This window comes from Furipterus horrens, unplaced genomic scaffold (assembly GCF_987537825.1).
Source record: "Furipterus horrens unplaced genomic scaffold, mFurHor1.1.pri manual_scaffold_5, whole genome shotgun sequence".
Lineage (NCBI taxonomy): Eukaryota > Metazoa > Chordata > Mammalia > Chiroptera > Furipteridae > Furipterus > Furipterus horrens.
Genome location: NW_028327175.1, coordinates 88458550 through 88482813, shown reverse-complemented (window position 1 = coordinate 88482813; position 24264 = coordinate 88458550). Strand labels below are relative to the sequence as shown.

The following is a 24264-nucleotide window of genomic DNA, read 5'->3' as shown; positions in this document are numbered from 1 at the left end:
AATATTATGTCTGTAGCCAAGTGTCGGTTTCTTACAAAGGTTAACTGGAAATATGTGTACAGTAGACTTAGCTGGCATTTTACCAGAACAACCTTCTATTTGTCTTTTTATACATATAATTTGCTAGCCCAGCTGGTGAAACATGCAAGGTGTTGTTCCTTATGTGTAGATGGTATCTGCATGTGACATGAGGACATAGGGAACCCTGGAGTCCTGGTGCAGACGTGCTTTTGCATTTTGCTCTTTCACATTTGATAACCTGTCAGCAAGGCCAAAGCTAGTGTGTAGCAGTCATAATAGTTGTTAAAATGGGTCCAGTGAGTGAATGAGTTGGTTGATGATCTGCCTATTTAGTACGCACATAGCCTTTTGTTTCATTATGGCCAGACTCCTAAACTTTTCTAGGCAAAGAACTCCTTTGCTCCCCTTTTCAGGACAGGGGCACAGAGGAGTTACAGCACCGTAAGATCTTGTGTTGGCTGTCAATTTCATTTCCTGGATTCAGAGAGAGTGCTGCTGAGTCTTGGTTAAACTCCTGAGAGATCTTTACAAGTTCAACAACTAAAGGACTGTGGTTTCTGTGCATTGCAGAAACTCAAGTTCTGTTGATGTTGGGCACAGTCATTTATTTCTTCTCCATTTATATGAATTTGGCTAAACTTTGCACTAGAACACTTAGGAGTTGATGCTTAATAAATACTTGTTAATAATATCCAGTTTATGTGTTGCACTGTGTATAATTAAGTATATATTTTATATATTCCGCAGAATAAGTTAATATATTTTAATGGTGATTTTAATTCATTATGGTTTAAAAAGTACTTTGAAAACAATTTTAGTCCATCTTCTGTGCTTAGATGTCCAATGATGCATATATAGTGTTTATTAGAGTTTTTCCTTTGGAAAATACTGTAATTTTGAAAATAAGATTTTATTACAAGTTTTTGCAAAGCATATTTTATTCACATCTACCGAGGCTGAAGTTTGTGTATTGGTGAATTTAGAAGTACATTAAAGGCCTGGTGATAATTCAGGAAGCTAGAGCTCCAATATTTGCTTTCTTTGGCATGAAAAAATAAAATGCTTATTTCTATTCTGATTTATATTTTGGCACCATTAAAACACGCAAAGCATATTATAATTGCAAATGGAATTTAGAATGGTGATATATTCTAGAAGTGATGTAAACAAATTGTATTACAAAGAACTCACAGAATGCAGCACCACTGCAATAAGCCTGTCTGTCTTTCAGGTTGACCCCCTGTTTACAGTGCCAGCACCGCCACCGCCGATTTCCAGCAGTCTCGTGCCTCAGATTCTACCCTCCTACTTTTCCCCATCTTCATCCAATATTGCAGCACCAGTTGAGCAGCTTTTGGTTCGGACTCGTTCCGTGGGTGTCAATACCTGTGAAGTTGGAGTAGTGACAGAGCCTGAGTGTCTTGGGCCCTGTGAACCTGGGACCAGTGTGAATTTGGAAGGGATCGTGTGGCATGAAACAGAAGAAGGTAAATACAATTTATTTTTTATATATTTCCTTACGCCCTCTTCCCCATGATGTATTTCTGTCCACCTGTAAGGGGAATTTGCTTTGCGGTACTCAGAGAGGAAAGAAAAGTGGTTTCTCTGCTCTTTGGAGTTTTGTTGAAATACTGTTTGCCTTTTTGTTCATGGCTTCTTCTACTTTCAGAATGAATCAGTGTCCCTAAAGGTGGTTTTCCACTTTAAGTGCTAACATGAAGGGCTGTGAGAAGCAGCATGAGGGTTACCCTTTCTGCCAAGTGCTATTCTGGAAATGAGAAAGTGACATAGATCTCACGTTCATGCTCTCCTTGGTGTGCAAACTGATCTGTCCGTCTTAATGGGGTGATTTTTATGTTGTTGAGGCTTATATTTACCTTCTGGATTGAGCCAGGGCTCTTGTGTTTAGTGAGGGCCATCACCATGATGTGGCTCTGGCTGGTTGGTGCTCAGAGGTAAAGAAGCCAAGGTCAAAGGCTTAAGCCCCAGGAGCAGTCAGTTCTCTTCTATATGGCCGAGTGGAGACCCCTTAAGTCAGCAGGCCATGTGGCAAGTAGAGTCTGTTAGTCACGAGAGAAGCAAGGTATAAGAGAAATGGATCGAGATCAATCTGTGATTGCTATTGGAGGTATAGATCAGGCTATTGGCATACTGATAGTATATCCAGACCATGGTTGGCCACGTCTACAGCACATGATCATCAAGTACTGTGTATTTCAGATGGCCAGTGTCTTTGATGGAGGCCAACAGATAACTGAAAACTAAATACAAAGGAGAGAGCTGGATTTCTCCTTTGGGAATGGTAGAATAGAAAAGCTAAGAAAAAAGCATGCCTCAGTGTGTATACCAGGAGAACAAAAGAAAATGAAGAACACCAGGGAAACTTTTTTCCTCAAGCTAGACAGGTCAAGAATAAAGGAGATGACAATTGTCAATATCATGGTCTTTTGGGAGAGGAGAAAGGGCAAGGATTAGGGTAACAAGAAGGGTCTGAGACTCAAAATCATTGTTTAGGTTCCTCTGTAACAAGGTGAAAAGTTGAGGGCTGAAACTTAAAGGGAGAAAATAAAACACATAAAAAAGAGACTGAGTGGATGGGAAAAGGGTCTATATTGGGAGCAATTGTGGGGAATGAAGTTGTTGAGAGAAAATAGTTAAGAATAGTGACAAACTGGAGAATGAAAGGAGAGAATAAAAATAAAGAATGAAAATCAGGTGACAAATATCTGAACGTGTAAACCTAATGATCTTACGGCAGAAAATAGCTTAAGCTGTGTTAAGATAGAAAAACAAAAATTCTTAGGGAAATTTTTGAGCTTTACATGCTGCATTTAATATACTCTTATAGGATATATTTCATAATTAGTTATAGTCAGTATCAATAAGGAAAAATAAAGATTTAATTCTAAAAGAAGGACGCAGAGAAAGGGAATGAAAGCAGTAGATATGGGGAGCTCTCTGGTTTGCTCAAGTGACAGTGATAGTTGCAATTCACTTTTGACTTTAGAGATTTTGGCAGTTTGGGGGATCTTCCCTCTTTGTACTTTTAACAGAGAAGCCATTTAAGATAGTACTGTGCAACCACATTGGGAGGGATGGATATAAGAGGAGCCAGAATCAAAGTTTTACCAACTCCCTTGCTTATTCAGACACCGTCCAGTGTGAGGGTTCCAGGTGGGCACAAGCTTCTCTCTCGTTGCCTCTCTTTGGATTGTGCAGTTTGTCTGCCCTTAGATTTTCCCGAGAGCAGAAGTGATGTCTAAGGGCTTCAAACTGGTATCTTGGTGTGCAATGGATAGAAAAGGACTTAAGACATAATAAGGACACAGTTAATTAGTTTAGGTACTGATTTTCAGGAACAGGAAAAGATTTGGAAAGAGTAAGGGTTAATTTCATAAACTTGAAAGTAAGATTTTCTTGTACTTGAATAACTTACTCATTAGGGTGAAACATTGTCTTCCATTTCTTAACTGTGACTCAGTGCTGGTCAGTTTATTGCTTGTCATTATTTTATTTATTCCAGTGTGGATTAGGATGGAGTTCCCGCAGTGTGACCTCCCTGAATGGTAGATGTTGTAAAATCAGCCACAAACTTTCTGGAACAACTCTTAAGGCTTGGGTTATTTTCCACTTTGCTTAGAAGCCTGCTGGATTTTGACTCTTAACCTTAGCCTCTAATAAAAGATGAGATTATTTAGAAAAAATTCTGTTTAAAAACTTGATAAAGTTGCTATGGAATTCTGTTACTCTGCACATATGCTTGAAGACCTTTACATTATTATTGTTGTTGTTGTTGTTGTTGTCATTAGGTAACGATATATATAAAGCCTCTATTTTCACCCTCTTCCCTGAAAATTCATCTCCTGAGTCCCATGTACTGTACCTGCTTTTATGCACTGTGCTCCATCCCTCCCTGTGGATGTCTTTCATACATTCGCACGGCAGACTGAGAGCTGCAGAAAGAAGCTTTTCATGCTCAGTAATGGAGCCTTGGGCAGCTTCCACCTTATTTTAACTACCTCCCATTTTCCAGGATTTGGAATGTGTGGATGTTTACTGTGGTGACAAGAGGTACTGGAGCTGTTAAAGAGTCATTCTTGCTGAATAAACTAAACTTCTGACCTCCATAGAAGAACTCATCTCAGTAAAGGCCTGAGTCCTAAGATGTGTTTAATGTGCAACCATTTTCAAGAGCATTCCATTGGCCTTTTTTTTTTTCCCCTCAGTACAGTGTGTTTAAGGCTATTGTACCAACTTAAAAATTAAACCCACTTAACTATTAATTTTTCCCTTTGGGGAAAGACAGAGAAAGAAACAGAACACATTTGGAGAGCTAAAAGAGTGGGATTTAGGGAACAGGGGAGGAGAAAGTGAAGCCACAGTCGTTTTCTCATATGAACTCTCATGAACAAAGAGCAAGTCGAGCAGTTATAAAACTGTCAGTAGCCTTTGACTAATGTCCTGTAGACTGAGTTGAATAAAAACCTCTTTCCTGCTATTTTCATTTTGAGTGTATTGATAACTGGTAGTAGTATTTTTCACAAACTTAATTTACGTGTATTCATGCATGTGCAGAGGCTTTGTGTGTGTGTGTGTGTATGTGTGTGTGTTTCAAGATCCTAGAAATTTTAAGAGCTCATATCTTCAATTGTTGGGGAATGAGTGTTCTTGTGATTTCTTTGGATGGTGGTAGGGAACAGCAAGGCTGGAATATGAAATCTCCACTAAATACCTAATTGTTTCTTGGGCTTAGATTTCCTCATTTAAGGAGGATGCTTTTAGTCACAGACTTTCCCCTCAGTGGTGCTGCCAGTCCATAAAGTCTGGTTGCCTGAGGGCCAAATTGTGCTCAGGAATAAAGTGTTCCAGAGAAGTTTCCTCTGGAAATAATTAGTGGGTTTCAGATCATACTTAATAGGAGAGAAAAACTATTACTGCATTTGGATGTTTAGCTATTCTACTCTGATCTTTCTACTTTAAGGTGCATGCATAGGAGCAATGATGTATTGTACAAAATTACTCGCAGATGTTGGAAAGAATTTCCTTAGGATTTCATTCCTGACATTTGGGATACACATGCCTCTGTATAGTTATTTGTTTGAAAATTTGCTCTCTTGGCGGGTGAGGTGGTGGTGGCAGGGGTGGATAAAACCAGACAGACAAAAACATGGTGTATACAGCAAAGTGTGTAAATATATATGTATTGAACCTGGCTTTTTAGCTTTTGAGAATGTTATTTTCCTTTTGATTTTTATTGAATCACATTCCTCATTGGGCTTTTTGTTTTTTTGTCTACCAAGAACAGACTTGGTTCAGCAGTGTCCATGGTTCATTGTTAAGGCTGTCACTTACCACCGCTCTGCCGCTCTGTCACCCCTGTCCCCTCCACGCTCCTATTGGTTAAGCAAAGCCACAGAAGAGACTGTGAGAGAAAGAAAACTAGTATTTGCCAATGACAGCTTTTAAAACATCTCTCAGTTACAGGACAGTGGGTCTCAGCTCTGTGCCTTTGAATCATCTGGAGTGCTTTTAAAACATACTGATGCTCAGGCACCACTTCCAGGCTTTTACTGGGTCCTAGTTGGCAATGGGAGCTGGTTTGGAGATCTGACATTGGTGTAGTTTTTCAAAGCTCCCTAAGGGATTCTAATGTGCAAAATTGAGAACTGCCGTCTCAGGGGAAAGGGGGATGTCCTGGAATCCTTTGCAAGCTGCTTGATCTTTTCCCTTTAAAGAAGTTACATGTGTTATTCCTCATTTTCTTGGATATACAATGGACAGAGACACCTGTCCTACTTACTGCACAGGGTAGATAGAGCCTGTCAAGATGTTATAGTGTGGCAGGCGAGCATAGTTGTTTAATCACAGTGCTAATGAGAAAGAGGGTCCAGCTTTGATCCTGAACATAAACTCCACAGAGGTTTCGGGGAGCTTAATGAACAACTAAGTGGTTCCACTCTCCCTAATTTATCACTGTGGTCAGGTGAACCTCACTGTTTGCTTTTCCAGACACAGTAGCTTTGTTTCTGTGTGGTCTCTGCTGACTTATTTTTGAAATAGTTCACAAACCCAGAGTATTAAAGAAGTTAATGAGGTAGCAAATAAAGGATTGTATTTAGAAAAATCACTGAGGTTTTTCAGAGGAGACAATGGAAATACAAATGGCAACTTATGATATAGTAATAAGTATGGTTTTCTTGGGAAGACTTAACACCTGGTGTGAGAGGAGCAATGCTTGTTTCTCTGAGGTCCTTCACCTGATGTTCTGTTGGTTTTCCAAGGAAGGAAAGGTCATCTTGGGGATTAATGTGTTAAAGGTAATTAATTGGAGAAGTAAGCAATGCTCTTTAAACCACCGGAGATGTTCTTAAATTCTTTTGCTTCTCCTGCACCTCCAAAGTCGTACAGAGGATAAGTGTTTAAATGTACAGTATAGGGGGTTTCAGGCTAATTCATTAACTGACAAATGATTCTATGTAATTAATGACTGACCTAACATATGGTATTGTTATTCCTATTCTTCAGTGTTTACTTACCAATCTTATTACTGAAAATAGAGCTTTCCTTTTTAAATTTTGATTGGAGGAGAGATTAAATATCAATCCAGGTTTACTTGGTATTTTTAGTAACTGAGCAGAGGGTTGGCACAAGACTTATTAAGTGACTTACTACTTATTGAAGTATTTCCCAGTGATTTATAAATTCAGCTTTGATCACAAACAGGGAGTAAGATGCCCACTTTTGCTTCTGTGTTTCATTACCTGCCACACCAGTGATGACTATATCTGGGCAGTAACGGTGAATGTTAAGGGGGTCATGGAAATGCGCTCCCTGTAAGTACTTCGCTAAATGAAGGTCAATCAGCCCCAGCAAGGCAGGTGAGCATGTTGTTTAACCACTGTGCTAATGAGAAGAAAGGGTCCAGCCCCCATCCTCAACATGAACTCCCCAGGGGTTTTGAGGGGCTGAAAGAACCAGTAGCTAGTGTCACTCCATGTATTGGCCGTGAACCTTGTACTTAGCTTGCTGGGCCATCTTGCAGTGGCGGTTACCAGAGAAAGTGTGGATAGTTTTCTGAATTCATTACCATTGGTGGTTTCTTAAGGTTTATCACCATTGGTGGCAGAGCAGCTTCAAAGATGCAGCTTCCAAACTGCCCTAGTACTGCCCATTTTCACATGTGAAAGGCAGCCCACGCGGAAAATCAAATCTGTGTATTTGCTTACCATGCACAATCTTTGTTACTTCTGATTATTCTGTGTACAGTGGCCAAAATTTTTTAAATAAAAATAAAGTTTGTTTAGGATGTATGTTATAACTAACTATAAAACATATATCATGTAAACATTTTCTGTTTTAAGATTACTGAGACATGTTACTAGCTTCACAGAAAAATCAGAAAGTAAAACTGGAGGATGGGTATACACATAGTGGACACTTAAAAAAGATTTGCTGGATGAAGGAGAGAGCGAAGAAGGGAGCAGGGGAAGGCTTGTCCTTGTCATTGTCTGGGGTTTTGCTTTACTTTTAGACCTACTAGTTTAGTTCTTTCCTGGTGAGGTAACACGGCCAACATTTGGATATGATGAATGATTGTGTGTTTTGCTGGAAAAAAAGAACAGGGACAGCCACTTCACCTCTTGTCAATTTGAAAAATAAGCTGCTATTAGGCAGGATTCAGCTTGTTTTTAGACAAAACATTTTTTCTTTTGTGTCATTTGTATGTATATTTTGGTGGTGACATTAAATGTTAAGTAATGAAGCAGTGAGTTTTAAACTCACTGTGTAGAGGTGTTTGGTTACCTTGTGTGGTTGGTTGAGATTGTAGCTAAACTTATTCTTATATGTGAATTCAGAAATGTAAAACATTTAGCCCTGACTGGTGTGGCTCAGTTGGTTGGGCGTCTTCCCGCAAAGCGAAAGGTCACCAATTCGGTGCCCCTGTCAGGGCACATGCCTGGGTTGCAAGTTCAGCCTGGATGGGGTGTGTACAAGAGGCTACCAATCTCTGTTTCTTGCCCTCTTTTTCTCCCTCCCTTCCTCCTCTCTAAAAATAAACAAAATCGTTTTTAAAAAGAACATAAGACATTTAAAATCAAACTTTTCTTTGGATTTAGGTACTAAAAGACTTAAGGAGTTGTCTTATACAAGATTTGTGTGTGTGATATTGTCATGTCTCCTTATTTTTCTTTTCCCTGTAAAGGAATTGGTAAGAGAACCTTGAAAGAGTTTTAATATACCTTGCACTGAATATGTATCTTTTAATTACAAAATGCTGATGGTCTGGTCTGTCTTATGGTTGCAAAGAATAGCTGTTGGCTCCCCTGGGCATATTGATTAAAGTATCTTCATTGCCTTTTTTTTTTAAATACAATTTTTATAGCAGTTTTATTGAGATAACATACAACCCAGCCATTGAAAGTATACAATTCATCGGTTTCTTAATGCATTCAGAGCTAGGCAGCCATCCCCACAATTAATTTCAGAATATTTTCATTACCCCAGAAGAAACCCTATACCCATTTAGCAGACACTATCACTATTCCCACCCCACATTTCATTGATCTTTACATCTTTATTCTTACTTTATTCTTCCGTGTTTTTATGTGTAAACATGCTGGGCTCGCTCGCCAGCTAATGATTTCTTTAATCCTCAGAACAAAGTCTACCATAAACTGTTATCATCTATGTTTTAATAAGGAAGACTTAGGAAGGGATTCACCTGTGTGAGGCAGGCAGCACACCTGGTGAAGGAATTTGAACCAGTATTCTGGATTTCAATCTACCACCGCTCAAAATTTCTTGTATATTTCACAAAATGTTCTTTGGAAACAGAGAGTAAGATGTGGCATAATAACTAGAGTTTTTATTTTTAAATACAGAATGATAGGAAATTCTTTACAGTTCTAGCATATGATTTTGGCAGGAGTAATTGAATCAGCTTCAGCTGGGTTGATGTATACAAATCCTCCCTTTCAGCCCACTCTGCTGTAAGCTTCCTAAGTGCACAAATCCCATCTGTTTTATTCACTTTTGGATCCCTATTGCCTGGCACAGAGTTATGGGTGCCATACATATTTGTTGAATGTTGAATAAATTCGTGGAACAAAATGATATGGTTTTATACCTGTTTAAGTTTGAGTAGTGTAGCTTTCTAGTCAGGAATATGTTACTTTTAAATAAAGTTTGGCCAAGATAATCTGGAAAATACAGTTCTAGAAGTCTACTTTGTCATTGATTTTTTAAAAAGACATTATAAAATCTGATATATTTTAGTTTCCAACCTTGCTATTATTAGGCCAACATCTACAAAAAAAGGAGAAACAAAATATTTGATATGCTTTTTTTCTTGTCATTCATATCTTCAATATGCTTTTTATCTGCTGATTATAAAGAGAATGTATGATCATTCTAGGACATTTTGCAGTAGGGTGGGTGACCAAGTAGGAGGGAAAAAAGATCATCTATAATTTAACTGAATAAGCAGCTACTTAATTTGTTAGTTTACTTCTTTCTCTGCTTTTTCAGTATGCATTTTTTAAAAATGTAGTTGAGGTCATTTGGTAGAGATACTTTTGCATATTGCTTTCTCATTTAATCTTAACATTAAAACCTAAGCATCTCTGATATTTAAAACACTTTTGAAGAAATGTTCTTCATTTATAAATATTCCATGAAATAGACACAACATTTAATTAAAATTTCTCTGCCTGACCCATGTGTCTCAGTTGATTTGGCATTGTCTGGCAAAGTAAAAGGTCGCCAGTTCAATTCTCGGTCAGGGCACATGCCTGGTTGGGGTATGTATAAGAGGCAACCGATCAATGTTTCTCTCTCACATTGATGTTTCTCTCCCTCTCTTTCTCCCTCCCTTTCTCTTAAAAAAAAAATTAAGTTCCTCTAATGATGGGTATATATATTGCCTTCAACTTCTTAGATACACATAAGCACTACATGATATATCTTTGTGCCTCAAATTTGTAGAGTTTTGTGAATTTGCTATTATTATTCTAGGATCACTTTTTGAGAAACAGAATTGCTGAGTCAAAGGACACATACATTCTTAACGCACTGAAGCATGAACCACTTAACTGCTCTCCCAAATGGTTGTGCCAGTTTCTACTGTCCTAGGTGAGAACGCCCTTCTGACTTACCCTTCCTTACTTGGGACTCACTGACATTTTGATGACAAAAGGGATGAGATTGTAAGTCAAATGCATAGCTTGAAATGCCCATAGCTAGGGTGCTACCCTAGACAGAGAGGGAATGAGACTTCCCCCTTATAGTAAAAATCAGATTGGCTCAGCCAGAGAAAGCAAGTGTGCAGACGATGTTCCTGAGAGAGCATGTGGCTGGGGCTCTGCCCTGGTGGAGACTTTGCTCTGAGTGGTAGGAAGGTTTAGATTTCCCTTCTGCTGTGTCTAGAATGATATTTTATAGCTTCCCCCAAGAATAAGAAGCTCAAAGAGACTTTTAGATATGAGGAATTCAAACACTCAGGGAGGAAATTTGTCTGTTAAGCATCCGTTCTGAACTGGAAGGAATCAAAGCAACTCATGTTTCTGTCTCTGCAAATATCTTTCTTTTGGGTTCTGCTCCTTCCGAATAAGGACAGACAAAGACAAGATCTTTCTAGAAAACCTTTGCTCGTCATGATTTGTTGATATATATATATATATAATTTATTACTTGACATACTCAAGGAGTTTGTAGCCTCTTCCCTGGCACCCCTCCCCCCTGCATTAACCCCACCCCCAACATTTATTTCCTCCCCTGGCCTCTTCCCTGGGCTTCTGTGTGTAGCTGCAGCAGGAGGAACTATCCAGGTAGTTTTTTAAAGTAATATCTAGCAAAGCATTCCCCTATGTACTCTTCTCAGCCCTTATGATCGCAAATGATTGGCTAATATTTCCTTGGCAAAAGGAAAGTAAGCTATAAAGTGGGAGAAGGCATATCATAGGTTGCAAAAAGCCATTCTCAGCAAAGAAAGTTGGGGGAATTAGGCTCATGGGCACAATTGCTGAATATCTAGCAAAGTCTGATATAACACTGTCAGGAGACCCTAAAGAGGTTGGATAAAAAGTAATGTGTGAGGCAGGCAAGACCCTTATTGCTCATTTGATTATTAATTGCTTATAACTGAATAGTAAATTGAGCAATTATATACATACCACACCCATATATATGCATTTCCTAATTAAGCCTCTGGTCCATGTATGTATTTCAGACACTTTCTCGGTATTTCAGTCCTTGGGCATTAGAAATGTGGCTGTTTCCTTTATATGACACATAACACAATTTGGTGTGTCTCGACAATTAAACACTTTGCCTGGGAAATGTTACATTGCTCTGCCAACACCATGTAATTAGCATCTTCTCATTTATGTGGAAGATTCTTATAACTTGCTCTTACAATGATGGAGAAATTGAGGTATAACAGTCTAAATACAATGACTGTGTGTACTTTCTGGATTTCCGGTTTCTACCTAAAATGACCAGCCTTTCCTATTTTTAAGTCTGTTTCTTTGTGTGTGTGTGTATATGAATATAACTATTTTAAAAAATTGATAAAAGACAAATAAACATTAGCTTGTCAATTTGAAGTCTAACTGAAATGTAGGAACTTAATTCAGCTTATAGAGTGAAATGCTTTTTAAATGTAATATTCACCAAATATTTTTACAAAAGTACCCAAAATGTCATTCTCGACTACATATTTCGTAACAAGAAAGAAAATGCGGCCAACTGCTCACTTCCCATGCACCCGAGGCTGTGCCCCATGTTCTTCTGGCTCAGTGGGCGGCTTGTATCCCACCAGCTCTTTGGGGACCCCATATACATCTGCACAGTTTGTATGTTGTCATGTAGATGTGTTCTTGATACCCACGTTGACAGACAACTTTTGAAGTAAGTCAAGTTGAAAGAGCTGCCTGAGAACATTTAATGTGTCTTATTTCGCTTGAATAACAGCAGCACAGGCCAACTTGTTTAAAGAGAACCAATAAAGACTGCTTTCCACTGCCTCCCAGAGCTTCCTGAGAGGACCTGGTAGCTTTTCAGAATGTGAGAAGCCAGCCAGTTCCAGAGAGCACTCACAGTGAGCTGCTTCTTTCCAGTACCTTGAGCACACACACATAAAATCATTTCTTGTCTAAACAAACATAGAAGGGTGGATACTGGAAACACAGAAAAACCATAATTGGGCTTGGGGCATTGGCTTGGCGCTCTCTGAACCTGGAACTGAGCTGGCTGAGGAAAGCAAGCATGTGAGAGGCGCTTTGAGTTTAGTAAGCTTTTGAATAGTCACTTCAGGGCAGACAAATTAGGAGGCCATAGACTGGAACTGTGACAGTCGTCTTTGCAAAGCATTAGCACCATGTTGAACTTGTCTCTTCTATAACACCACTCTCTGCTTGGCAAGGTAACTGAAAGGCATTATCATATTCACAGGGAGTTCTAAAAAATGTTAAGCTCTAACTTGATAGTGGGACAAATGACCCAGTGGGAATAAGGGAATGGCAGGTCACTTTAAAAAGAACCAGAATGTAGTGAGCTACTTAAAATCATATTGACTGCACATTAATCTTCAGTGATTCAGAAGGAGATCATTAACCACAGAATCCTCAGTCAGTTACTAGAGAATCTCTGAAGTGTACACCCTCTAGGACATCTCACTATATCTGGCTTTTGAATTAAATATTGTCTTAAAATAAACATCATCATTCACACCAGTCCTCCTAAGTTTACAATTTCTCGCAGTAGTACATTTCCAAGTATGGAATTTCAACAAAGCATGACATATGTTGAGTGTGACTGTTATGTATTTGAGACCGTGGTTCGCATCACCCTCCTTATTTTCTCAAAGCAAGGAAAATGAAGTATAGGGAATTTATGACTCAGGTGGAATTCAAGGCAGAATCTAAAGAAAAATCAAATGCCGCAGAATTTTTGTAGCTTTGGTGAAGGCTGGAAGGGATCTAGTTGTCTTGTCCACATTTGTTTACCTCTGGGTTTCAGAAGAGGGTGGGCTGACCATACGGGGCTCCTCCTCTGAGGAGTCACCCAGGCCTGGCAGCTAACCCAAATCCCACGGGGCCCGGGGTTTGGTTTGTTGATAAGTGCCCTTACTCCCCACCCTCCCAACCCTGCCCAGATTTAATTCCTACCCTGTCATTCTAATTAATATAGAGTCAGAGTTTACATATTTAGCCAGGGGGGTAGGTGCCATTGTGTGCGTTTACTCACTGTAAATTGTTTGCATGTTTTGGAAATTAGAAATAGTAGGCTAGTGTTACAGAGGACTGTCAGGGCACCTAAATTTGTGGTGTTCTTTCATTGCACAGATTCTGGCAACTTCAGTGTTTGGTGTCATTGGCCCATTTATTTCACTCTGATCATTAATGAAAAGGGAAAAGGGATAGCAAGAGTGCCAGGCCAGTTGGTAACCAAATATGATTGATTAGAACCCAAAACGAAAACATTAAAATTGCTTGAAAGCAGCCATAAGCTTTCTCCAACTGCACATGAACTTTTCTTGTTACTTGGAAGAGTGAAAAGTACCTCGAATGACAGTACATACCTGACTAAAAAAGCTTGTGAGAAGTTATGCACCTTTATAATCCCCTATGATAATTAAGCAAAAGAAGCATTTTATATTTTATACAAAATATTATGTTTATTAAGATCTAGAAGGGCATGTTTACATAAATCAAGACACACCTATAATGTTTTTATTAAAAATTACCCTTCATACTTTCAGTTGCAATGTTCTGATATCCATGAAGCAGATTTTTAAAAAATGTATTGTTACAGAATTCTCAGGAGTTGTTGGTATTCTAGTTGTGACTGCTACTTGACAAACTTTTTGAGAAAAGACATGTGGCTACATCATGAGAAAAACCCAAATTAAAACAAAAGTTGTGATGGCTATACTTTTGTGGTTACTGTTGTATATTGATTGTTAAGAGAAAAGGGAGACTGGCTGAAAGAAAAAGGAAAAGTATGTGACTATAGTAGTCCCTCTCTAGATCACGGTTCACTTATCGTGGCCTCACTGTATCGTGGGATTTTTAAAAATATTATATTTAATTATTTATCACTGATTTTTTACTATATTACAGGATTTTGCAGTACTGTATACATATGTTAAAGTTACGTAGGTTTAAGAGTGTAGAATATGTTTAAGAACATAAGTAGTGTTGATAAAAGTGTGGAAAAGGTTAATACGGGAGTGGGAAAGGTTAATCAGGGACTGGGAATGGTTTATAAGTATGTGGGAAGGGTTTATAAAGCCTTAAAATATATATAAATACTAAAATAAATGTAAGGTTCCTATTTCGCGGATTTTCACCTATCACGGGGGAGGGGGGTCTAGAACGTAATACCCGCAATAAGTGAGGGAATACTGTAGTTCAGAAATGCCTTTGCACAATGGGTAAGCTTGATAAGGGACAAGGGAAAACAAGAACCCTAGGAAAAAGCCCTAGACTGCATGTCAAGAGAAGGAGGCTGTTGTCCTGCTGTTCTCACCAACTAGCTGTGTTTCCTTGGCTCTGGGTCTCACTCTCCACAAGTGTAAAATGCGGGTTGGGGGTTTGGAATATGTACATAACCTCTTGAAGGCACCCGAAGTTTGGGAGAGCAAAGGAGTGTGAAGATCATAGGGTGTTCTTGTCAGAATTATTTCAGACTTAAAAGATTTTGAATAAAATTCTTAGCAAACAGTCTGCCTTGATGGCATTACCCTTTATATCACCCTCTGGGTTAGTGTGCCAAGTCCTGCTGACACACTAGGTATGACTTGAATTTCTAAAAAATGGATTAATTTCTGGAACTCTTTGTTTACTCAAATCACTTAGTGACCTATTTGCAGTTGAGCAGGTGAAGTGGAGTCTGGTCTGAGTAGGCTGACATTCTTTTTAGGCTCTGATACACTCCAAGGAAGGAGGAGCACATTGAACACCTTATCTGATAAGATTCCTAAAATGTAGAATCCGAAGTTTCATTAGCAGCTTTTCAAACCCTTGGTCTGAAATGCCTGCACAAGCTCTAATGACTTCTAGTGCTATTGTCTCTACCTTGCATTAGACTCATTATTCATATCATGTTATTAACCAATGTCACCCCAATAAAGTTAATTTTAAAAGACTCATTAAGATTTCTCAAAATACCCAAAGATGACTGAAATAGAGAATTAATTAGATGTATGAGGAGAGTTCAAATACAAGTATAGTTTAATTTTCGTTTTAACTTTTATTCAGGTTATACATGTTTTACAGTAGTTTTAAGGTTGATCAATATTCAGGTTATACATGTGTATAATTTTTAGGTTGATCAATATTCAGTATTTACATTATGACTATGTTGTTCATATAGAAAATAATACAATAATAATAATAAAACAAAACTATAAATGAACTCTGTGTTCCCATACTCACAGCTGTAAACCTACTTTTGCCCCGCCATGTATTATTCACAGCACATCCATATACCTTTCCTTTCTCATTCAGCTTTCTCCCTAGAGTGAATAATGGCCTTTTTTGTTTGTTTGCTTAGCGTTCTATGTACCCATCACTAGTTGAGCATAAACTATCATGCCAGAGATACAAATTGCTTCTCAGCTTGTTGAAATTCATCAAGATTGTGTCTTCTGAAGTAGTCTCTGTGGAGTCTTCCTATCTGCTCCAATCTGGACTGATAGCTCAGGCTGTATGCTGAACTGTAAAAATCTGAGCTCTTGCTTGTACGCCATCCTGAAAATTCCATTTGCTTCTTATTTGTATACCCTATTCCTGGATCAGTCTCTTGTTTCTCTCTGTCCCTTCATTGTGGTGAAGCACATCTTCCAGTAGCTTCCTAAGAAAGGGTTCACAGGAAGTAAAAATTTGGAAATCTTGGCAGTTTGAACATGTTTTCCTTCTACCCTCACACTTGATTGATAAAGTGGCTAGATGCAAGAATTGGTTAAAATTCTTTTCTCTCAGAGGTTTGAAGCTGTTTTTGGTTGCTTTGGGCTCCATTGCTTTGACAAGTCCAACGCCATCCTGATTTGAGATCTTCTGTTTGACACTTATTTCCTCCCCGCATCTCCCAAGCCATCATCTTTTCATTGTCCCCAGCATTCAGGCATTTCTCAGTGACACTCTTTGGTATGAGTCATTTTTAATCATTTGAGCTGAGCTTGGTCCTCTCACTGGGAAGTCAGGCCCTGTAGTATTGGAAATTTTGTAGATGTATTTCTTTGGAAGGATATAATTTCTGTTTCTATATTCTCTCTTTCTGGAGCTCCTTTTATTTAGAAGTTGAATCTCATATATCAGCCTTCTACTTTTTTTACCCTCCACCTCTTTTTTAAAAAAATCTCTGGTTTATAGGTTTTTATATATTTTCTGATATGGAGAGAGTTTCTAAACTTTATCATTCATTTTTTTTTTTTCATTGAAAAATATCTGTTCTTGTATAGATTTCATTTCTGAAAGCTCTTTTTGTTTTTGGAATTGTTTCCTTAATAACAAACTAAGCAAATCAGCAGTATAGAGACAGAATCATAGATATGGAGAACATTGGTATGGTGGCCAGTAGGGATGAGGGCCTAAGGGAATGGGGGAAGAGGTGAAGGGATTAGAAGTACAAATTGGTAGTTACAGAATGGGCAGGACGATGTTAAGAGCAATTATAGAAAATGGAGCAACCAAAGAATTTATATGCATGACCCATGGACATGAACAATACGGGGGCATTGCTGTAGGGAGTAGGGGGTGCTGGGTGGAGGGAGAGAAAGGGAGAAAATTTTAATAACGGTAATTGCATAATCAATAAAAAGATTAAAATAAAATTGAGAACCTTAAAAAATAAAAAAAATTAAAAATTAAAAAATACTCCTAGTTTCATGAATGCAGTATCTCCTTGATTCTGTAGGGGTTTTAATTTCCTCTTGCCACCTCTCTGCCTCCCTCTTTACATCTCTCTTTTTTTGTCTCTCAGCATTCTTTCTAAGCCCTCTAAGTTACATTATTTTTGTTTGTGTGTGTGTGTGTTTGGCCTCTGTCTTTGGTGTTGGAGACTGTTTCTCAAAGGCCTGATGATCCTTGGCTGTGTGTATCAGTGATAATATGCCAGTTTGAAGTTGCATGTGCTTGTGTGGATCATTTTAATGGTACAGGGCCATCTGGGTGGATTATTTCTCTAGGGGTCCCCCAGCTGTGCATTTCCAGATGCCTTTTCTCTTGCTTTAATCAGTTTCCCCAGAAAAGCCTTCTCTGATTTCCTGGTCACCACCATTTTTTATTTCAATTTTGGAAAAAAAAAATGGATGAAGGTTTCACTTTCCATTGTTTAAAAAAACTTAATCTTTAAAAAAATTAACCATAATGTCTCCAATATGAGAAAACTCTTAAAGAGCCTTACTTCCTATTGTTGAATTTTCTTGGTAGCTATCATTTATTTCATGACCTGAATTTGAGATAATTTCAGTTGATTTGTAATGGGCCACCCTAATTTTCACTTCTGCAGAGAGATCAAGTCATTCAATTTATTATTGTCATAGCTTATTTGACCTATGTTTTTCCAAATTTGGCTTTAGTTATGCTTGGTTTTAAGACATACTTTAAATTTGCTAATTTAAAACAGTGGCATATAAATGAAAAAACAGTTTGCTTTTTTCATTTGGATATTGGTTATCTTTTTTTTTTAAGTATATTTTATTGATTATGTTGTTTTCCCCTTTGCTCCCCTCTGCCCAGTACCCCCCTTTCCTTCCAGCAATCCCACCCCCCTTGGTTCATGTCCACGGGTCGTGCATATAAGTTCTTTGGCTTCACCCTTTCCTATATTATTCTTAACTTCCCCATGTCTATTTTGTACCAACCAATTATGCTTCTTAATCCCTGTGCCATTTCCCCATTTCTCCCCCTTTCCCCTCCCAGCTGATAACCCTCTAAATGATCCCCACAGCTATGATTCTGTTCCTATTCTGGTTTGCTTAGTTTGATTTTGTTTTTATTTTTTGGATTCAGTTATTGATAGTTATGAGTTTGTTGTCATTTTATTGTTCATAGTTTTGATCTTCTTTTTTTTAAGTAAGTCCCTTTGACATTTTATATAACAATGGCTTGGTGATGATGAACTCTTTTAGCTTCACCTTGTCTGGGAAGCACTTCGTCTGCCCTTCCATTCCAAATGATATCTTTGCTGGATAGAGTGATCTTGGTTGTAGGTCCTTGCTTTTCATCACATTGAATACTGCTTGTCAGTCCCTTCTTGCCTGCAAAATGTCTTTTGAGAGATCAGCTGATAGTCTTATAGGCACCCCTTTGCAGGCAACTTTCCACTTCTCTCTTGCTGCTTTTAGGATTTTCTTTATCTTTCACTTTTGGCATTTTAATCACGATGTATCTTGGTGTGGTCCCCTCTGGGTCCAGCTCACCCGGGACTCTCTGTGCTTCCTGGACTTGTATGTCTATTTCCTTTGTAAAATTTGGGAAGTTTTCCTCCATTATTTTTTTCACGTAAGTTTTCAATTTCTTGCTCTTCCTCTTCTCCTTCTGGCATCCGCATGATTTGGATGTTGGCACATTTAAAGTGGTCCCAGAGGTTCCCAAGCCTCTCCTCATTTTTTTCAATTCTTGTTTCCTCATTCTATATTGGTTGACTGTTTTTTTCTTCCTTAGGTTCCAAATAATTGATTTGAAGCCAAGTTTTCTTTCCTTCACCTTTGGTTTTGTGTGGATTTTCCTTCATTTCACTTAGCATAACCTTCACTTCTTCTCTTATGTGTTTGTCATACCCAAGCATATCTGTCAAGCCTGTGAGCATCTTTATCACCAGTGTTTGGAATTCTGCATCTGTTAGGTTGTCTTTCTCCTCATCTGTGAGGTTGGCTATCTCCTCGTCACTTACTTTACCCATTGGAACCTTGATCCATTCCTTCTTTTGGGCCATACTTCTCTGTCTCTTCATCTTGACAGGCTCCTGTGTTTGTTTGCCTCTGTGTCTTAGGTAGAACTGTGGCTCCTGTTATGTTGTAAGGGGTGGAGCCTTAGGGACTCATCAGTACAGGGAGACCTGTTTTACCACATTGTGGCGCTGTATGTGGTGGAGGGGTCTGAGAGGGAACAGTACTGCCTGCCCAGCACTCGCCGCTTTTCCAGGCACTTCTCCCACTTCCGTATGGGACTGGTGCCTCTCTGGCTGTTGCCCTGGCTGTCGTTCCCAGAGTGGGTGCGTCTGCAGACATTCTAGGACCGTGGGGGCCCTTTAAACAAGTGGACTCCGCTGAGAGACGAGCAGTTTATTCCTCTGCCCCAACCCCCACCTGTTTGCACAGTCAGAAGCAATGAGGCTTGATTTTCTCCGGTGCTGGGGCCAAGAGCTGCTCAGTCTGGTCAGGAGTTAGGAGGGCTCCCCAGGTGTCCCTCATGACTTTTTAACTGTGTAACTGTGCTTTCTGCTGGCCTGCTGCTGCTGTTGCCCCCGCTGCCACCACCACACTGTGTCCTGTCCACCCCAGCTCTGCCCTTCCTACCTGTCTGGATGAGTATTTCTCCTTTATATCTTTGCTTGTTGGACTTCCATGCAGTTTGATTTTCTGGAACTTCTGGTTGTTTCTAGTTTTGAGGTAGTTGTATTCCTTCTTAGTTGTGGAGGGAGATGTAGCATGTCTGTTTATGCCTCCATTTTGGCCGGGATATTGGTTATCTAAACAAAAGATATTTAGTAGCTTTTGGAATGGACAGACTTCCAGAACTCCAGTTCTACCTGCCTCCCTTGTTGGTCTTGGCTTGATCATTATTTTGGGTTTGAACTCTGTTTCTTTTTATCTTTACTTAGCAACATGAGCTGTTCACCAAGCTGATTTTTCACAAATTCCTTTCAGGGTTTGTAGCAAAATGCTCATCCACTTGGTTGTTGACCTGTCTTTTAACACCTGCATCTCTAAGAGGGAAGTTGAGACAAGTCTCATAAACACTTTCTTATACAATACAAAGGACAGACAGAAGCATTGACAACACCTCATTAAAGCCAAGGTCCCATCACCTTGTTCTGTGGTAGCATCAGGCCCCAGGACAGGGCGTATCTGGGAGTACTCTGCTCACTTAAGAGACACACATGCAATTTCAGTTGACCCTTGAACAGTGCCAGGGTTTTGGAAGCTGACCCCCACAGATAACTTAACAAGGCCCTAAGCAGGGCAGCACAGAGAGACTGAACCCATGGGTGCAAAACCCAGGGCATACAGAGGGTCAACTGTATTTTTATTGAAAACAATCCACATGTAAGTGGACCTGCGCAGTTCAAACCTGTATTGTTTGAAGGTCAAATGTACTTTTATTTTCAAGTTTTTCTCCTCAGCCTAGAAGGGTGCTTTTTCCTTTACTCCACCTACTTTACTCTAATAAAGGATATTTACCTTCTTTATTGACTATAAAAATTGTAAAAGATGATTGTAAAAAACATTGATTTCTTATTCTGAAGCATTCTTTTAAAATTATATTTCTATATATTGCTTTACAGTTGTTCTGATTTTGCCCCTTTGCATCCCTTTCACCCATCACCCCCCACTCCCTCAGGCAACCCCCCACCATTGTTCATGTCTATGTGTCATGCGGGTAAGTTCTTTGGCTACTCCTTTTCCTATACTGTACTTTACATCCCTATGGCTATTCTGTAACTGCCTATTTGTACCTCTTAATCCCTTCACCTGTTCACCCATTCCTCTATACCCCTGTATAGAAACCATCAAAATGCTCTCTGTATCCATGATTCTGTCTCTGTTCTTCTTGTTTGCTTAGTTTGTTTTTTAGATTCAGTTGTTTATAGATATATATTTTTGCCATTTTATTCATAGTTTTGATCTTCTTTTTCTGAAATATATCCCTTTAACATTTCTATAAAAATGGTTAAGTGGTGGTGAACTCCTTTAGTTTTTTTCTTGTCTGGGAAGCTCTTTATCTGCCCTTTGATTCTAAATGACACCGAATATTTCTTACTAATCCCCTCTAGCCTGCAAAGGTTCTTTAAGAAAATCACCTGACAGTCATATGTGAACTCCCCTGTAGGTAAATAACTGCTTTTCTCTTGCTGCTTTTAAGATTCTCTCTTTATCTTTAACCTTTGGCATTTTAATTATGATGTGTCTTGGAGTGGGCCTCTTTGCATCCATCTTGTTTGGGACTCTGTGCTTCCTGGACTTTCATGTCTATTTCTATCACCAAATTCAGCAACTTTTCTTATACCTTCCTCATATTTTTGTATTTTTTCTTTTTGTTCTGATTGGTTGTTTTTTTGTTCTTTATGTTCCAAATCCTTGATTTGAATCTCAGCTTCATCCACCCTACTGTTGTTTCCTTATAATTAGTTCTTTATTTCAATTAGTGTATCCTTCGTTTCTGACTGGATCTTTTTTATGCTGCAGAGGCCCTCTCTAATTTCCTTGTGTATCCTTATAACCAATGTTTTGAACTCTGCATCTACTGGATTGCTTATCTCCATTTCATTTAGTTCTTTGTCTGGAGTTTTGATCTGTTCTTATATTTGGGCCATATTACTTTTTTCCTCATTTTGACAGCCTCCCTGTGTTTGTTTCTATGCATTAAGTAGAGCTGCTTTGACTCTGTGTCTTGGTAATGTGGCCTAATGTAGTAGGTGTCCTGTAGAGTCCAGTGGAGCAGCCTCCCCTATCACCCAAGCTGGGTACTTGTGGTGTGCCCTTTGTGTGGGCTGAGTACACTCTCTTCTTGTAGTTGAGCCTTGGTTGCTGTTGGCAGATCAATGGGAGGGATTTACCCAGGCCAGTCAGGGGCATGGATTGGCTATGACCTCTGACCGCCAACCTAAACTCTCCATGGAGGATCAGCTGTGCTTGGGGCAGGGTGGCAGTGCTCCAGCGTGGTCTGTAGCTGTCCATTGGGTGTGCTGTCACTGGTGTTTCCTAGGTAGTGCAAACCAAGGTTAGTCCCCACCTGTTTTGCCCAGGACCACCCTGCCTGAACTATAAAGAAATCTGAGATGGCTGCTACTTGTGCCAAGCTTGGAGATTCCAAGGCAGAGCCAAGCTATGAATCTAAGCTGGCTGCTGCTAGTGCCAGACCTGGGGCTCAATGAGGCCTGCTGTTGCTTATTTGATAGGATTTAGGAAGTTGTGAAGCATGAGCCAAGACCAGCCATTCATATGGAAAAGCAGCTTGGGTGAGCCATAAATTAGATGGGGCAGAGTCTCTGGGGATCTCCAAGTCAGGTCAAACAGTGTTAGCCAGGTCAATGGAGTCTCGGGTATGGCACTACCTTGCCAGCTTGGTGGGAGGAGGGTTTAGAAAAAGGACAATGGCTTCTGTTTGCTTTGATGCCAGGCACTTCAGTGTCTCCCTGTATGTCACTGGTGCCTTCCAAGCTGCTACCCTGGTGCTGGAGCTCAGAGGGAGTGAGTCTCAGTAGGTGAGTCTGTATGTGGGTTTTTTAAGAGGGACTGCTTGGGACTCCACATGTTTCTTCCACTGACTCAACCCCTGCTGGTTTTTGCAGTCAGAAGATGTAGGGATTTACCTTCCTGACATTGGAACTCTGGGTTGGAGGGCCTGGTGTGGTGCTGGGACTTCTTGCTCCTGAGATATCCCTCCTGAATTTTTATTCCCCATACGTGGTTGAGGGACTAGCCCATTCTGCATCTGCACCCCTCCTACCAGTCTGCATGGATGTGGCTTCTTTAATTCCGTAGTTTTCAGACTTCCATTTAACTTAATTTCTGACAGTTCTGAGTGCTGGTGGTTCTATATTTTAGTTGTAGTTTCGTTGTGGTTGCACAAAGAGGTGAGCCATGTCTGCTACGCTGCCATCTTGACTGGAAGTGTCCTTGAAGCATTCTTGTCTGTGTGGTTCACAAATGTATCCCCAGTGCCAAGCACTTGGACAGCTACAGTAAAGAAGTGTTGCCTGAATGGATGGATGGGTGGATGGATAGTGAAGAGAAAGGTGGTCAAGTTAGTTAGCCCATGACTTTAAAAACTAGCGTCCCTCCTCCTGTCTGCCTCCCCTAGTTGTTCAAGCCTATGTTGGTGCCCAGGGGGAGCTTGTTGTGTGGGTTTCATGCAATTTTGTCAATAAAATAAATAAGGGTACAGGCAGTAAGCTGAAGGAAATTTTTTATGTTCTTAACAGTGTTATCTGTGAGGAGCACAGTTTGTAATGCTGGAGTGAAAAGAAGCCTGCTTTCAGATGGCCAGCTTGATGCAGGGAAAGCTGCTAATTTGTTTTCAGCTTCAAGGAGCTTTAGAGCCTTGGCCTCCCTGGCAGTAGCTCACAGTGGACTTGTTTTCCTGCTCCTTCATCTAAGCCTCCTGCCTGACAATAGGAAAGGCTGGATGCTTACAGAACCAGCAGCACCAGGTTCTTCTTTTGCAGACAGACATGGAGATTTGTTGCCAGGGACTTTTCCTGTCTTAATGGTGTGCTCTTGGGAAAACACACTGATTGTTTTTCATACCTGAGGGCAACCGCAGAACCTCCCTTGGGAAGGCAAACCATAGTCTAGTCACTTAACCTGCAGGGAAGGGAAGGGAAACGTCAGAGTGAAAGTTCCTGCCTTTCTCGCCTGGGCGAAGCTGTGGCTGTTGCTAGCCCTGTCTGAAGTAATCAGCATACAAGGAAAACACACAGGGCAGCGAAAGTGCAACTTCAGAAAGTTGTCAGGTTGTCCTCCTGGCTTTCCTGCCAGTTCCAGATATGAGAATAAGAACTGAAATGACAGCCCATTGTGGTGGTGGTGGTTCCAACATGTCCTTTCTGGTCTCTGGGTAAGCCCCCAGTCTGTTTAGACTACATTTACAGGAACCACCAATGGCACGGGTAAGGGAAATGAAGAAAAAGAAACTCTGATAGGTGTTATGTTTGTGCATTCTTGGTCAGAACTTTCATTATTATGTAGATTTCCATAGTTGATTAGATTCGTTTAGTCTTTTACAGTTCAATTCGTTTTGTGCCAAAGTGGAGGTGTTTGGGTACTGAGAGTTGAAGTTTTCTCATTTCCTGGTAATGCCTGGATCTTCATTCTAGGAATTGCTTCATGGCCAGCTTTTCTCCTTTTGGCAATGGAAACTGCATGAATAATGCCTTCTTTGAAGCTCTAAGGCACACAATAAGCTAAGAACTCTAATTGAACTTTACAAGCTGAAGGGGCTGACTTATGTGCAGCATTTGAACAAACTTCTAGTCACCATAATTTAGTAAGGGTTAGGTGCCAAAAGCCAGGGA

The 24264-nt window shown here is 39.8% G+C and overlaps 1 protein-coding gene across 1 annotated transcript in view; it reads left to right on the top strand.

The window, feature by feature from the left end:
• The window catches only part of ZNF608 (zinc finger protein 608), a 103327-nt gene that overhangs the window by 42457 nt on the left and 36606 nt on the right, over positions 1-24264 (top strand). The window contains exon 2 of the mRNA XM_090276635.1: positions 1253-1508. Coding sequence (XP_090132761.1) covers positions 1253-1508 — 256 coding nt within the window. The remainder of the gene's footprint in view (positions 1-1252; positions 1509-24264) is intronic.